This window comes from Colobus angolensis, unplaced genomic scaffold (genome assembly GCF_000951035.1).
Source record: "Colobus angolensis palliatus isolate OR3802 unplaced genomic scaffold, Cang.pa_1.0 Scaffold65, whole genome shotgun sequence".
Classification (NCBI taxonomy): Eukaryota; Metazoa; Chordata; class Mammalia; order Primates; family Cercopithecidae; genus Colobus; species Colobus angolensis.
The window spans coordinates 4,500,412-4,512,203 of record NW_012120154.1 but is presented as its reverse complement, the minus strand read 5'-3'; the positions used below and the strand labels follow the sequence as shown (position 1 = coordinate 4,512,203).

At 54.7% G+C, this 11,792-nt stretch overlaps 1 protein-coding gene across 2 annotated transcripts in view; it reads right to left on the bottom strand.

Annotated features, from left to right (window-relative positions):
- Positions 1 to 5,439: 5,439 nt before the first annotated feature.
- Positions 5,440 to 11,792, bottom strand: part of IL2RB (interleukin 2 receptor, beta) — a 48,603-nt gene continuing 42,250 nt past the window's right edge. For both annotated transcript variants that reach the window (XM_011964291.1, XM_011964292.1), the window contains exons 9-10: positions 11,028 to 11,112; positions 5,440 to 7,503 (exon numbers count right to left, since the gene is read on the bottom strand). In XM_011964291.1, coding sequence (XP_011819681.1) covers positions 6,751 to 7,503; positions 11,028 to 11,112 — 838 coding nt within the window. In that variant the 3' untranslated portion in view covers positions 5,440 to 6,750. The remainder of the gene's footprint in view (positions 7,504 to 11,027; positions 11,113 to 11,792) is intronic.

The following is an 11,792-nucleotide window of genomic DNA, read 5'->3' as shown; positions in this document are numbered from 1 at the left end:
AGCCTCCCTGGCAGCTGGGACTACAGGTGTGTACCACCATGCCTGGCTAATTTTTTGTGTATGTTTTTTGTAGACACAAGGTCTTACCATGTTGGCCAGCCTGGTCTTGAACTCCTGGGTTCGAGGGATCCTCCCACCTGGACCTCCCTAAGTGCCGGATTACGGGTGCGAGCCACCACACCCTGCCATGTTCAATTATTTCTTTCATCCTCACGACAGTCCTGGTATTGTCCCCTTTTACAGATGAGAAAACTGAGGCATAGAGAAGCTTAGGTATTTGTCCAAAGTCACAGCTGATAGGCAGCAGGGCCAGTGCTTAACCCAGGCTGTGGGGCCTCAGCGTTAGGGCTATCACCACTACACCACACTGCCCCAAAGCGGCCACAGAGTCTGAAAGGGTAGAATTAAGGGGGCTTTGTCACTGCTGGATCTCCAACACCGTGGCTTGCACATACTAGGCCCTCCTAAATGTCTGTTGAATGAATAAATGAATGAATGAACAATTCCTTCCTCTTTTAATCACGATCCTCAACCAACTATCCAAAACTAGCTGAACTCTGGCTCAGCCTGTCTTGCTAAAGCCCCACACAGCATTCCACAATTCCTCCACAGCGAGGGAGGGCTGTGATCAGCTGGTCCACTTGTGTGTGTCCCCCAGAGTCACTCCCTCCCAGACAAGGCTAGAGACTCTTTGTGGACCGAGCAGTAGCCGGCCTCCTCTCTGTGGCAACTGCCCGGTATGAGGCCAGGCACATAGAGGAATGGGAGATGAGACATCGTCTGCCAGCTCCGCTCCTCCCTCCCTCTGCATCCTGGCTTCCTGGAATCACAGACCGGGCACTCCCCCTCCACTACCCGACCTGCGTCTCTCACCACTCAGCGCTTCCTGCCTCACTTTCTGCCAGGCTCTGTGATGGGAGCCTCAAGTGTGTCATAGCCCTGGTGGTGGAAAATGTCTCTAGGCAAGTCAGCCTAGGGGATGTCCCAGGCCCGTCACAGGTGCCAGTGGTGAGCTCACATTTCATCAACACTCCCTCCCCCACTACCGAATGCACTGTGTGGCCCGGGACATGGCACCCCCATCCCCTCAGGGCCTCCTCCGGGCCTCAACTGAGGAACAGGACTCAGAACCTCTGTCATTCCTGTTTTGTTAGGTCACTGTGTGATTGTATGAGATACCAGGGGTTCACACACTTTGGAGCTGTCAGGAGCTGTGCCCTGTGGGTACTAAATATTGCCTGGGTTCAACGCCTTGCTCCACTGCATTCTAGCTGTGTGATCGTGGGCAAGTCACTTGACCACTCTGAGCCATAGGCTCAGCTATAAAATGGGCTAAGAATAGTACCTCTCTCATGGCATTTGTTTAAGGATCCAGTGAGTTAAGGATCCTTCTAGCGAATGGAAGGATCAATGTGCTTAGAACAGAGTCTGACGCATCTAAGTACTCAATACCTGCAGACTTTGAAGGACCGAGAACATTCCACAGTGGCTCTCACAGATCCTTGACCCCAAAGCTGTCCACCCCCCACTGCCTGTTGATAAAGCCCAAATTGTTAAGCCATGGCTGCTAATCTGCAAGAACAATTCCTCTCTCTTCCAAACACCATCCTCAATTGACTATAACCAAAACTAGCTGAGTTCCAGCTGAGCCGCCTTGCTAAAGCGTAACCCAACATTCCACCCTACTTCCCCAATTCGAAGGTCCTTTCAGACTGTTCTTGTGCCTGGCTTTTCTGACTAAAGGCTTGAGCTAACGGGGCTCTATCTGATGTTCTTCCAAAACTATTAGTATCACCCTTAGATCCCCAGAATCTAGCCCAGGGTCTGACTCACGGCACAACAGTTGGTTATAACAGGGGTAGCTCAGGACGGGGACAGGAGGAGGAAGTAATCTACTCCACTTGGGGGCAAATCAGAGGGCCTGCCAGAAGCAGAGATGCTTGACTGGGGTTCTGAGGGATGCATAGGAACCTGAGGGCAGATTGGTTGGGTGGCAGGGCTACTTCAAACCCAGGATCAACCGGTGCCAGGCAAATGAGTCAGTTGCAGTCCCTACTCTCATCCCCACCCCCCAACCCCAGCACCAACACCTGACGTGAAATAGATGTAGTCCAGGCCTCAAGCCATATTCCATGTGACACCCACAGAATGTCAGGGCTAGGAGAGCACTTAGAAATCATCCAATCTGCCTGCCCAATTCATAGATGGGGCAACTGAGGCATAAGAGCCGATGGGACCTCCCCAAAGTCCCCCAAGTCATGGAGGATCACATTAAGGACCTCAGCCATTATCCTGAAAATGACAGTGGGTCACTGGAGGTTTAGCAAGGATGCGGTGTGGCCAGATATGACCCTCAGCCAGATCAGCCTGGCAGGGCTCAGAGGTGGAAGGATCAGAGGGGCAGGCGGCCGTGAGGACAGGCAGAGCAGGAGGAGGAGGCTGAGCAGGAATACGAGTGATGGTGTCAGGTCTGTGGCACAGGGGTCACCAGGGTGGGGGGTGGGAGCAACCAGTGAAATGCTGGCCCAGAGGGACACTGGACCAACTTGGAGGGTGGAGGCAGCAGGAGGGGCCCAGTTACAGAGGAGGAGGAGGGGATAAGACCACCTCGGCCTCACCAAAAAGCATCGGCCTCAGCCTCCTCTGCTGGCCACCGTTCTGCCCCATCTACCTGCCAAGCTGTCAGAGGGCTTTGCTTTTTCTCCCACAATCACAGTCATGGATCGTGACATCTTTTCCCCCCCTAAGTTGATGCCAGGAAGCTGAGACTGAAATTTTACTAGGTATTTTCCTATCAGTATAATTATCCCCTAGGTAGCCTTCCATATGCTAAGGGCCGAAAGCTCTGGAGTCAGATGTACCTGAGTTTGAATCCTGGTGCTACCAACCATCAGCTGCGTTTCTCCACCTCCCTGGGCCTGTTTCCTAATCGGCAAAATGGGGAATAAAGCACCTGCTTCTCGAGGTTGTTTCCGGATGATGAGAGACGACGCCCAGGCCATGCTGGCACAATGTGTAGAGTGGAAGTATTGGTTCCCTTGCCCCTTCTTACTGTCCTCCTTGGTCTTGTTTTTCAGCTGTCAGTAATGAGGAGGACAGTGGTGGGTGATTCTTCCTAGATCTGGGCCTACACTTCCCACCATAATTTACTTCGGAAATGCAGGCCCTGAAAGTTGCTTCGAATAAGAGATGGGAACTGGGGGAACGGGGGAAGCAAAGGAACAAATCTAGTTCAACAAAGAGGAAACATGAGAGGCTGGAAGGCTCCCCCGCCACCTCTCCTCCTTTTTCTCTTACCCACCAGATCTGCCCTGGCTCCCGGCTGCCTCCTGCTTCCCGCTCCGCACCTGATGGTTCTCCAGGGCCCCAGCGGCTGCCTGGTCCCCAGCTGGTGCTGCTCTTGTCTCCTGAATCTGACCCAGGCCCCTCCTGCAATCTGACCACCACCCCTGCCACCAGCTGCTTCCTCTTTGTCTCCTCTCCCAAGAGCCACACTCGGATGCACACTGAGCATGACGTACAGTGACCGCTGGCCCATCCCTCCATCTGCACCTGGCATAAGGTGACCCTGACTCTGCTCTCTGCCAGCTCAAGTCTCTCACCAGACATGGTGGGGACACCTGGGTTCCCTGGGCTTGCCTCTCACAGCTCCCTCTCAGCTTTCCAGTCTCCATCCTCTCAGCTTCAGTTTTCCCTGCCTGGGAAATTGGAGTTGGAAAACATAAGCGCTCCTTTTGTGTTAGGAACCTGAGGAATTAGATGGTCCAGAGAAGTCATCAGTTATCAGCTGTGACCACCTGGGGCCTGCCTACAGCACAGCATTGCAGAATCTGAAGCTGCACCCAGGCTCTGCAAGAGGAGGGCTGTGGTCAATTAGAAATGTCTGCCGTGCATGGGTGCAATTGATCAGCAATGTTTGCCATGAGTGTGGATTTACGAATGCCAGGAATTGCCACCCATGGTCTGGTCCAACTTTTATCAGGACACTATCTATCATCTATCTATCTATCTGGAGGGACAGAGGGAGAGACAGAGAGAGAAAGAGAGAGAGAGAGAGAGAGAGGGATCCGTCATCAAGTGCAATACTTCGCCAGGCATACACTTGTGGGATATGACCATGAGCTGATACCTGGACACAGAATATGACAGACAGTCCTGACTCCTATTAGTGAAGAAGATACTCCCTTTACAATCCTTTTCCTTTCTCTCAAGGAAGAAGTTTGCATTTGGCCCTGAGATATCTTTAACAGCTCCCCAACAGCTTCTCATTTCTCCTTGAAGAGACAACAGGTTTACCGCAGGCAATGAATATCAACACTATTTTGCTGCATTGTACTTATTTTGTACAGTTACCTTTTATTTATAGCGAAAATCATTTTTTTCATTTACAGAGTAACATGAAGATTTTTCTTTACATAAATGTATTTCAACAAAAATGAATTGACCTAAAGAAAAAATATTAAGAAAATAATCACAAAGATGGTACACACAGACCATTGAAAGATACGGATGTATACATACATATATCACAAATGATTAAGACTTAAAAAAATATAACCCTCCCAAGAAGTGGGAGCCTCCCAAAGTGGAGCAGGCAAATACAATTTCCATTTGGGGGGATAAGGAAACTGACTTGCAGAGAGGTTTAGTATGTACCTGAGTTTGAATCCTGGTGCAACCAACCATTAACTGTGTTTCTCCACCTCCCTGGACCTGTTTCCTAATCGGCAAAATGGAGAATAAAGCACCTGCTTCTCAAGGTTGTTTCCAGATGATGAGAGACGACGCCCAGGTCATACTGGCACAGAACACACAGCAAAGGTGTGGAGCCCCTTGGGGTCTGAAACATTCAGGACCCTATGGCAGGAAGTGAGACTGTCCCATAATTAAGCTCTTTTCAAGGCACAGACCCAAGACTCAGACAACCCCAAGAAAAGGGAGTTTATTTTGGATATAAAGGCAACAGGAATCCTGACCAAATGGTCGGCAGCCCTCTTGGCGGTATTTTTGTATTGGGAGCCCCAGGTCCTCTGCTTAGTGGCTCAACGCTTGTCTACGTTTTCCAGGGAGCCTTGTCCGTGAGCACCTACACCCAGGGGCCTCCCTCCCTGAGTTCAAACGCCCGAGACAGAGATGATCTGATTGGCTAGTTCAGGCCGGGGCTACCTGATTGGACAGAGCTTGGTGCCAAGCCCCCTCATAGGCTGCTGGTCAGCCTATGGGGGCGTGTGGTCAGGTGCCCAATCAGCTGTGAGCAGGGCCTATAAGTGCAGGTGCTTGAGGGCTGCCAGGTCAGAGTTAGCTGGGATAGAAGGTTGTCTGAGCCATTGCAATGTGATCTGCCTGAGGCAGAGGAAAGATAAGTGGAGGGGTCGTGGTGGGGGGCACGAGAAGGAAGGGGCCAGTTGTGTGAGAGGGGGAGGACTGCCAGGTGGGGGGTGAGCCCCTTGCAGTAGGGGGCATGCCAGACCTAATGGGCACGGGACTCTGCCTTTCTGTGTGAATGTCATGTGCAGGGAGCCCAGACGAGGTGGTGCCAGGTAATTAATTCATTCATCCAGGGTATACCATGGGGCACTGGGCACTGTGTCTGGGGCAGTGAAAAGATGATGAGGCCCTGCCCTGTGAAGCTGCCCTTCTGAAGGCCAGTGTGCCAGCCCCTGAGCTGCAGAGGAGACCCTCCGGTGGAGGGGGAGTGGGAGGTCCCAGGCCTGGCAGCATCAGGGCCCACCACTAGGAGGGGACTGCTGCCTGGGCCTCGGACTCCGGGGTTTACTCTCCAGCAGCTTCTCTTGTGGGTCTGTGAAGCCACTGTGGGAAGATGCAGCAGGCGTCCACTTTGTGGGGGCATCTACGCCCATACTTGGGCCCCAGCATTAAGGATGCAGCAGCCAAGCACCCTGAGGTCTCAGAGATCCCAAGGGAAGAGTAACAGGGCCTCTTTCTCCAGGCGCCCTGGGTCCCTGACAGCTTCTCCCTCCAGCACTGATGCTAGAAGTTTCTGGCAGATTAAGGGAGACAGTGCTTCCCTCCAGGGGAAGCAAAATGGGCATTTGAGGGGTCAGGGAAGTTTGTCACCCAGATAAGGGGGAGAGCACAGCAGGGCCAGGGAATAGCACCTGCAACAGAGCGGGTGTGAGGGAGCTCCGAGTGGCTCAGGACAATGGTAGGAGGACTGCAGGAGGGGCTGTCCTCACACAACACCGGAGGTGCGAGTACCACGCTGAGAAATGGGGCTGAGGGCAGTGGGGCCCGTGCAAGGTTTTGAACCGAGGAGGAGCATGGCCATATTTGGGTTTTGGGTTTTGGGTTTTGCAAAGCACACTCAGGCTGCCCTGTGGAGGTGTAAGGGAGGGGAGGAGGCTGGGGCCGAAAACCCAGGGAGGAGGTCAGGGCAAGGAGCCCTGGAAAGCCGCGAGGACTGATACTGGTGAATAGCTGCAGGGCTGGAGAGGAGTGATGCTTCAGAGCCTAAACTCGTGGGACTCTGTGATTAAAGAGGGAGTTGGGGAATTACCGCCCCCCTGCAACACACACAGTTCCTGGCTCGGGCAACAGGACCAGGGAGCAGCAATGGAGGTTTGGAAATGGATGGGCCAAGTGTGCAGGACTGGGTGGGGGCCATTGGGGTGGAGACATCCGGCGGCAACTGGACACTGAGTGTCCTCATCAGTGCACTGAGTACCCTCGACAGGGTCCTCCTCAGGCTCGGCACAGAGCAGGCAGCTGCCTGCCTCCCTGGCCACCTGTCTACACCAAGTGAGTTGGGTCCTGATCCTGGAGTTCTTGGAGGGACAAGTAAGCATCAGTGTTCAGGGGCAGGCGAGCATTAAGGGCCCTGACCTCCCCCTGCCCAGGAGGCCTCGCCCAGGGGAATCCGAACGGCTCCCTGGGGCCAGGGTCAGGGACCTCCTCCCCAGCCTCTTGCAGCACCAGCTCAGGGCATGGCTGAAAATCCACCAGGTCTGGGACTCTTGGGGTGGGAGGCCCCCGGGGATGGGGGTCCCAGTCTCTGGGGACTCTCTCCTGCAGGGAAGGGGGTAGCCTCTCTTCACCAGCCCCGCTGCCCCCAAGGGCAGTGCTTGGGGGGCTGGGGCCACCAAGGAGACTGGGGGAGAAGAGCAGCAGGTCATCCCCGGAGGGGAAGGTGCAGTAGGCGTCGTCCTCCGCTGACAGAGGCCGCAGGGGTTTGGGGGAAGACCCTGTGGGCGTGCCGGCCCCACCCTCATCAGGCTCTTCCTCTGCGCAGGGGTCGTAAGTAAAGTACACCTGGCAGGCCTCTATCTCCAAGGCATCCGGGAGGTGGAAGAAGAAGTAACCCTGGTTGGTGAAGCAGCTGGTCAGTGAGCGGTTGCTGCTTAAGGATGAGGGCTCAGGCACCTTGTCCTGCTGCAGGAGCAGCTGTGTCACCTTGTCCCTCTCCAGCACTTCCAGTGGTGAGATCTCAGGCGCCAGGCCACCAGGGCTGAAGGACGATGAGGGGAAGGGCGAGGAGAGCCACTTCTGGTGGGAGAAAGGCGGGGGGTGGGTGAGTGGGGGCCTCCTTCACCTTCCTTCACCCTCCACCCCTTCCTCTGGACTCTCAGCAGCTCCTAACTCCTCCTCCTGAAGCAGTTGACCCAGAGATGCCCCCTCCAGGAAGCCCTCCCTGACTATAGCCCCACACTCCCCCAACTCACCTACTGGCTTGGGGAGCCCTCTGGGCCACCAGCCCAGGGAGACTGCCTGAGCCACAGTCCAGCATTGGCCTGCCTGGCTCCCAGTAGTGCCCAGGAATGTTTGCTTGCTGAAGAGTGACTGTTTATTGGACACCTGCTGTGAGCCTGGCACTGTTCTAGATGCTGGGGACCCAGGAAAGCAGAGAATCCTCAGACTGTCCAGTGGGTACTAGCACAAGTGTGTGAATCAATCCATCCATGTCAAAGCAGAAGGGCGCTGAGAGTACAGCCTGTTCACCTTACAGATGCCCAGAGACGGGACACGCCCCCGCCCCAATCACAGACTGGCAGGCGGCAGAGCTGGGACCCAGTGTCTCCGCTTACACGGTGGTGGGAACGTCTCTTGCGGGAGCTGATGGTTTCCTGATTCACCTCTCCCCTAGTTCTCTGTGGTCCCCACCCCCACCCCCTCCGCCTCCCATCCCCAGAGAGAGGAAAGTGCCCATCAGAGCACTTCTCAGTTGCTTGGGATTCCAGAGAGCCCTGGCAAGGAGTGGGAAGACCCGGGTTCTAGCCCTGGCCCTGGCACTCACTAACTGTGTGACCCTGGGCAGGCTCCTGCACCTCTCTGGGCCTCAGTTTCCACAACAGTTAGCCACGTCTCTCCTGACTTCCTTGCTTTCACCTATCAGGTCACCAGGGAGACATGAGGTGAGCAAATGGAGATGTAAACACCCGAAACAGGGTAAGACACAGACTGCACAGCAGAGTGGGGACAGCAGGCCCTCCTGGTGGTGCGACAGCAGGCCCTTGGGTGGGTGAGTTTGGGAGCCCTGACAACCCTCTGTCCCCGGACCCCTCAGCAGCTGGACTTGGCCCCCTAAGCACAGGGGCCAGGCCCAGTGGGCTCCCCAGGCCTCCGTGCCCAGCACGATGCTGGCGGGTCTCATGGATCTATTTCAGATGAATTAATGAACCAGCAATGAATGCCCAGTTCTCCTCTCCAGGGGGAGTCCCTGAGGCTGAGTCAGCTGCTCCACAGACACACACACACACGCTCACATGCATGCACACATGCACACACATGCACACACCACTCAATTAAATCCGCCCCCTTCCCGCAACCGGGAGTTATGCCACAAAAGAAAAGGCTGAGAGAGGCAGAAAGGATAAACTGAGGATGGCAAAGAGGGGTCACTGGCTGGGCAGAGAGGGAAAAAGCACTGTTCAGGTGAGGTTCATGATATCCAGGGCAAGGGCGGGGCCAGGCAGCAGCCCTGAGTTTGCAGCCAGAGAGGGAGCGGCCGGGCCTGTGGCCAGTGCCCGTGAGCCAGGAACCCACTGCCTGTGGCCAGCTACTTCCTGGGCCTGAGCCTCTGCCCACAATGCCCTGAAAGGGGCTTCAGGAGAAGCTCGTGCCCCTCACACACACTCCCACACGCGCACACACATTCCAGGATCCCCTGGGAAGCGCGGTGGGCCTTGCGGCCGCTGTGGTCCTAGGGTAGAAGGGTAGGTCTCTCAGCCAGATGCAGAAAAGGTGGGGCCGGCTTTGCCAGCCCCAGTCCCCAGCCACATCATGCCTTCCTCCTCGGGACCCCGCTCCACACACTAGACTCAAGGATGCCCTCACGGGAAGCTGGAATGGTTTGCAGCTCCCACCTCACAATGTTCTAGGGCCATAGAATCAGGACTTGAAGCTGGAAGGTATCTGAGCATGCAGCTAATCTAGCTCAGCCTCCAACCAGTTCAATGGGGGAATCACTATGCTTCTGACACACAGGCAGCCGTGGCTTGCTTGAATACCTTTATAGATGGGAACCTCGCTACCCTCAAGGCTGAGGGAAGAATTTTAAGGTAATGCATTCCTGCACATTAAGAGTGCTGCAACTAATGGCCAGGCACGTTGGCTCACGCCTGTAATCCCAGCACTTTGGGAGGCTGAGGCGGGCAGATCACCTGAGATCAGGAGTTCAAGACCAGCGTGGCCAACATGGCAAAACCCCGTCTCTACTAAAAGTACAAGAATTAGACAAGCATGGTGGTGGGTGCCTGTAATCTCAGCTACTCGGGAGGCTGAGGCAGGAGAATCGCTTGAACCTAGGAGGTGGAGGTTGCAGTGAGCTGAGGTCGCGCCATTGCACTCTAACCTGGGTGACAGAGGAAGACTCTGTCTCAAAAAAAAAAAAAAAGAGTACTGCAACTAAGATATTCTCATCTTGGGAGTTTTCCAAGGAATTCCAGAAAGGGCCCTTGATCAGCCTTGATAGAGAACTCCAAAGCCAGGTCATGACAGCTCTGGTCCTGCATGGCTTTCCTCGCCCGCCACTCCTCTTGACCTCCCTCTGCCCCTACCTCATCCCCACTCTCCAATCTTGGGAACCTAGAGTAGGGCTAGGGTGGTAAAAAGTACCCCCCACGTGACCCCTTCATTCTCGAAGCTTCCTACCTGAAGGGGACATGGGCTGGGGAAGAAGAGACGACTGAATTTGAGATGGAGTTCAGAGCATTGTTGCTCTGTGGGCCGGCACTTTAAAAATGAATCGGTGTTTTGTGACTCAAAGTGACTGGAAGACTTGTTAGTATCTGTGCTAAGTTATGGAGCCTGCTCAGGAATTTTGGGCAGGGACAGGAGAAGCACGGAGCACGTCTGCACAGACAGTAGGGCGGAGAGAGCTTGTGCTGGCAGATCCTGTTCGTTCAGCACACCGGCAACGGTAACACCAGATAGGGAACTTTTTTTTTTTTTTTGAGATGGAGTCTCAGTCTGTTGCCCAGACTGGACTGCAATGGCGCCATCTCGGCTCACTGTAACCTCCACCTCCTGGGTTCAAGCGATTCTCCTGCCTCAGCCTCCTGAGGAGCTGAGACTACAGACGCGCGCCACCACGCCCAGATGATTTTTGTATTTTTAGTACAGACGGGGTTTCACCATGTTGGTCAGGCTGGTCTCGAACTCCTGACCTCGTGATCCACCTGCCTCAGCCTCCCAAAGTGTTAGGATTATAGGCGTGAGCCAAGCCTGATAGGGTTCTTTTGAACACTGTGTGCCAGGCAAAGTTCTCAGGGCAGGACACATAGTAACACTGTTTTTCTCCCCATCTAACCGGTGGGGAAACTGAGGACCAGGGAGGCTCTATAGGCCCAAGGTCACACAACCAGAAAGCAATGGAGCTGGGATTAAAACCCAGGCAGTCTGGCTCAGATGGAAATTGCCAGGGCTGGAGAAGAGACCCATGCCCACCCTGGAGGCTGCTCACTTCAGCATTTGGTCTCTTCTCACAAAACACAAAATTAGCTACTCCCCTACCACCCCCTCATCCCACTCACACCCCTGGCCGCCTCTGTCTCTCCGCCCCAGCCTCCTACCTGGACATCTCCGCCATGCTCTGAGCTCAGCTGGGAAAAGAACTTCGAAGGGTCTGGGGTGTGACACTTCAGGACCTTCTTCAGCCTGGACAGAGGAGAGAAGGGAAGGAGGAGGGTGAGAACGGGAAGGGCCATGGTGTCCTGCCATCAGCGCCACAGCTGTGGATGCCAGGCACAGAGCCACACCACATTTACTCATGTATTTATTCCACCAATACTAAGTGCTCACTGTGGGAGGACGCTGTGTTGGGCACTGGGGAGACGAGAATAGCCAACAAAAGAGGTCCCTGCTCTCAAGAAGCTGACATTCTGATGGGGAGACAGACACAAAGCATGTTGCAACATCATCATTCATTCTGTGGAGACAGAGAGCAGAGTGCTACATGAGACGGGGAGGTGGGGGTCAGTGGGGGCGAACACACAAGCCAGAGCAGTCAGGGATGGAGATGGCTAGAAAAAGTGGAGTGAACCAGGAGGAGGGAGACAGGAGAGAGGATTCCTTGTCAGGGCTGCCATGGATGGTGGTTCAGGTTGTGCACTGCCCAAGGGCATTAGGCTTGGTCAGGAAGTGGGAGAGGTGGTGATGAGTGAGGCTGAATTCCAGCCCATGCTCTGCTTGCCAAACTGAGTGCCTGGAACCTGTGTACATCGCCCTGAAGAAAGAGGCACCATTTTTGATTTGCACAAAGGTTCCACATGACTGGTGGAGGCCCTCAAGGGCCGGGGTGTGTTGCAGCGCAGTGGGCAGTCTCTGAAGAGCGTTAA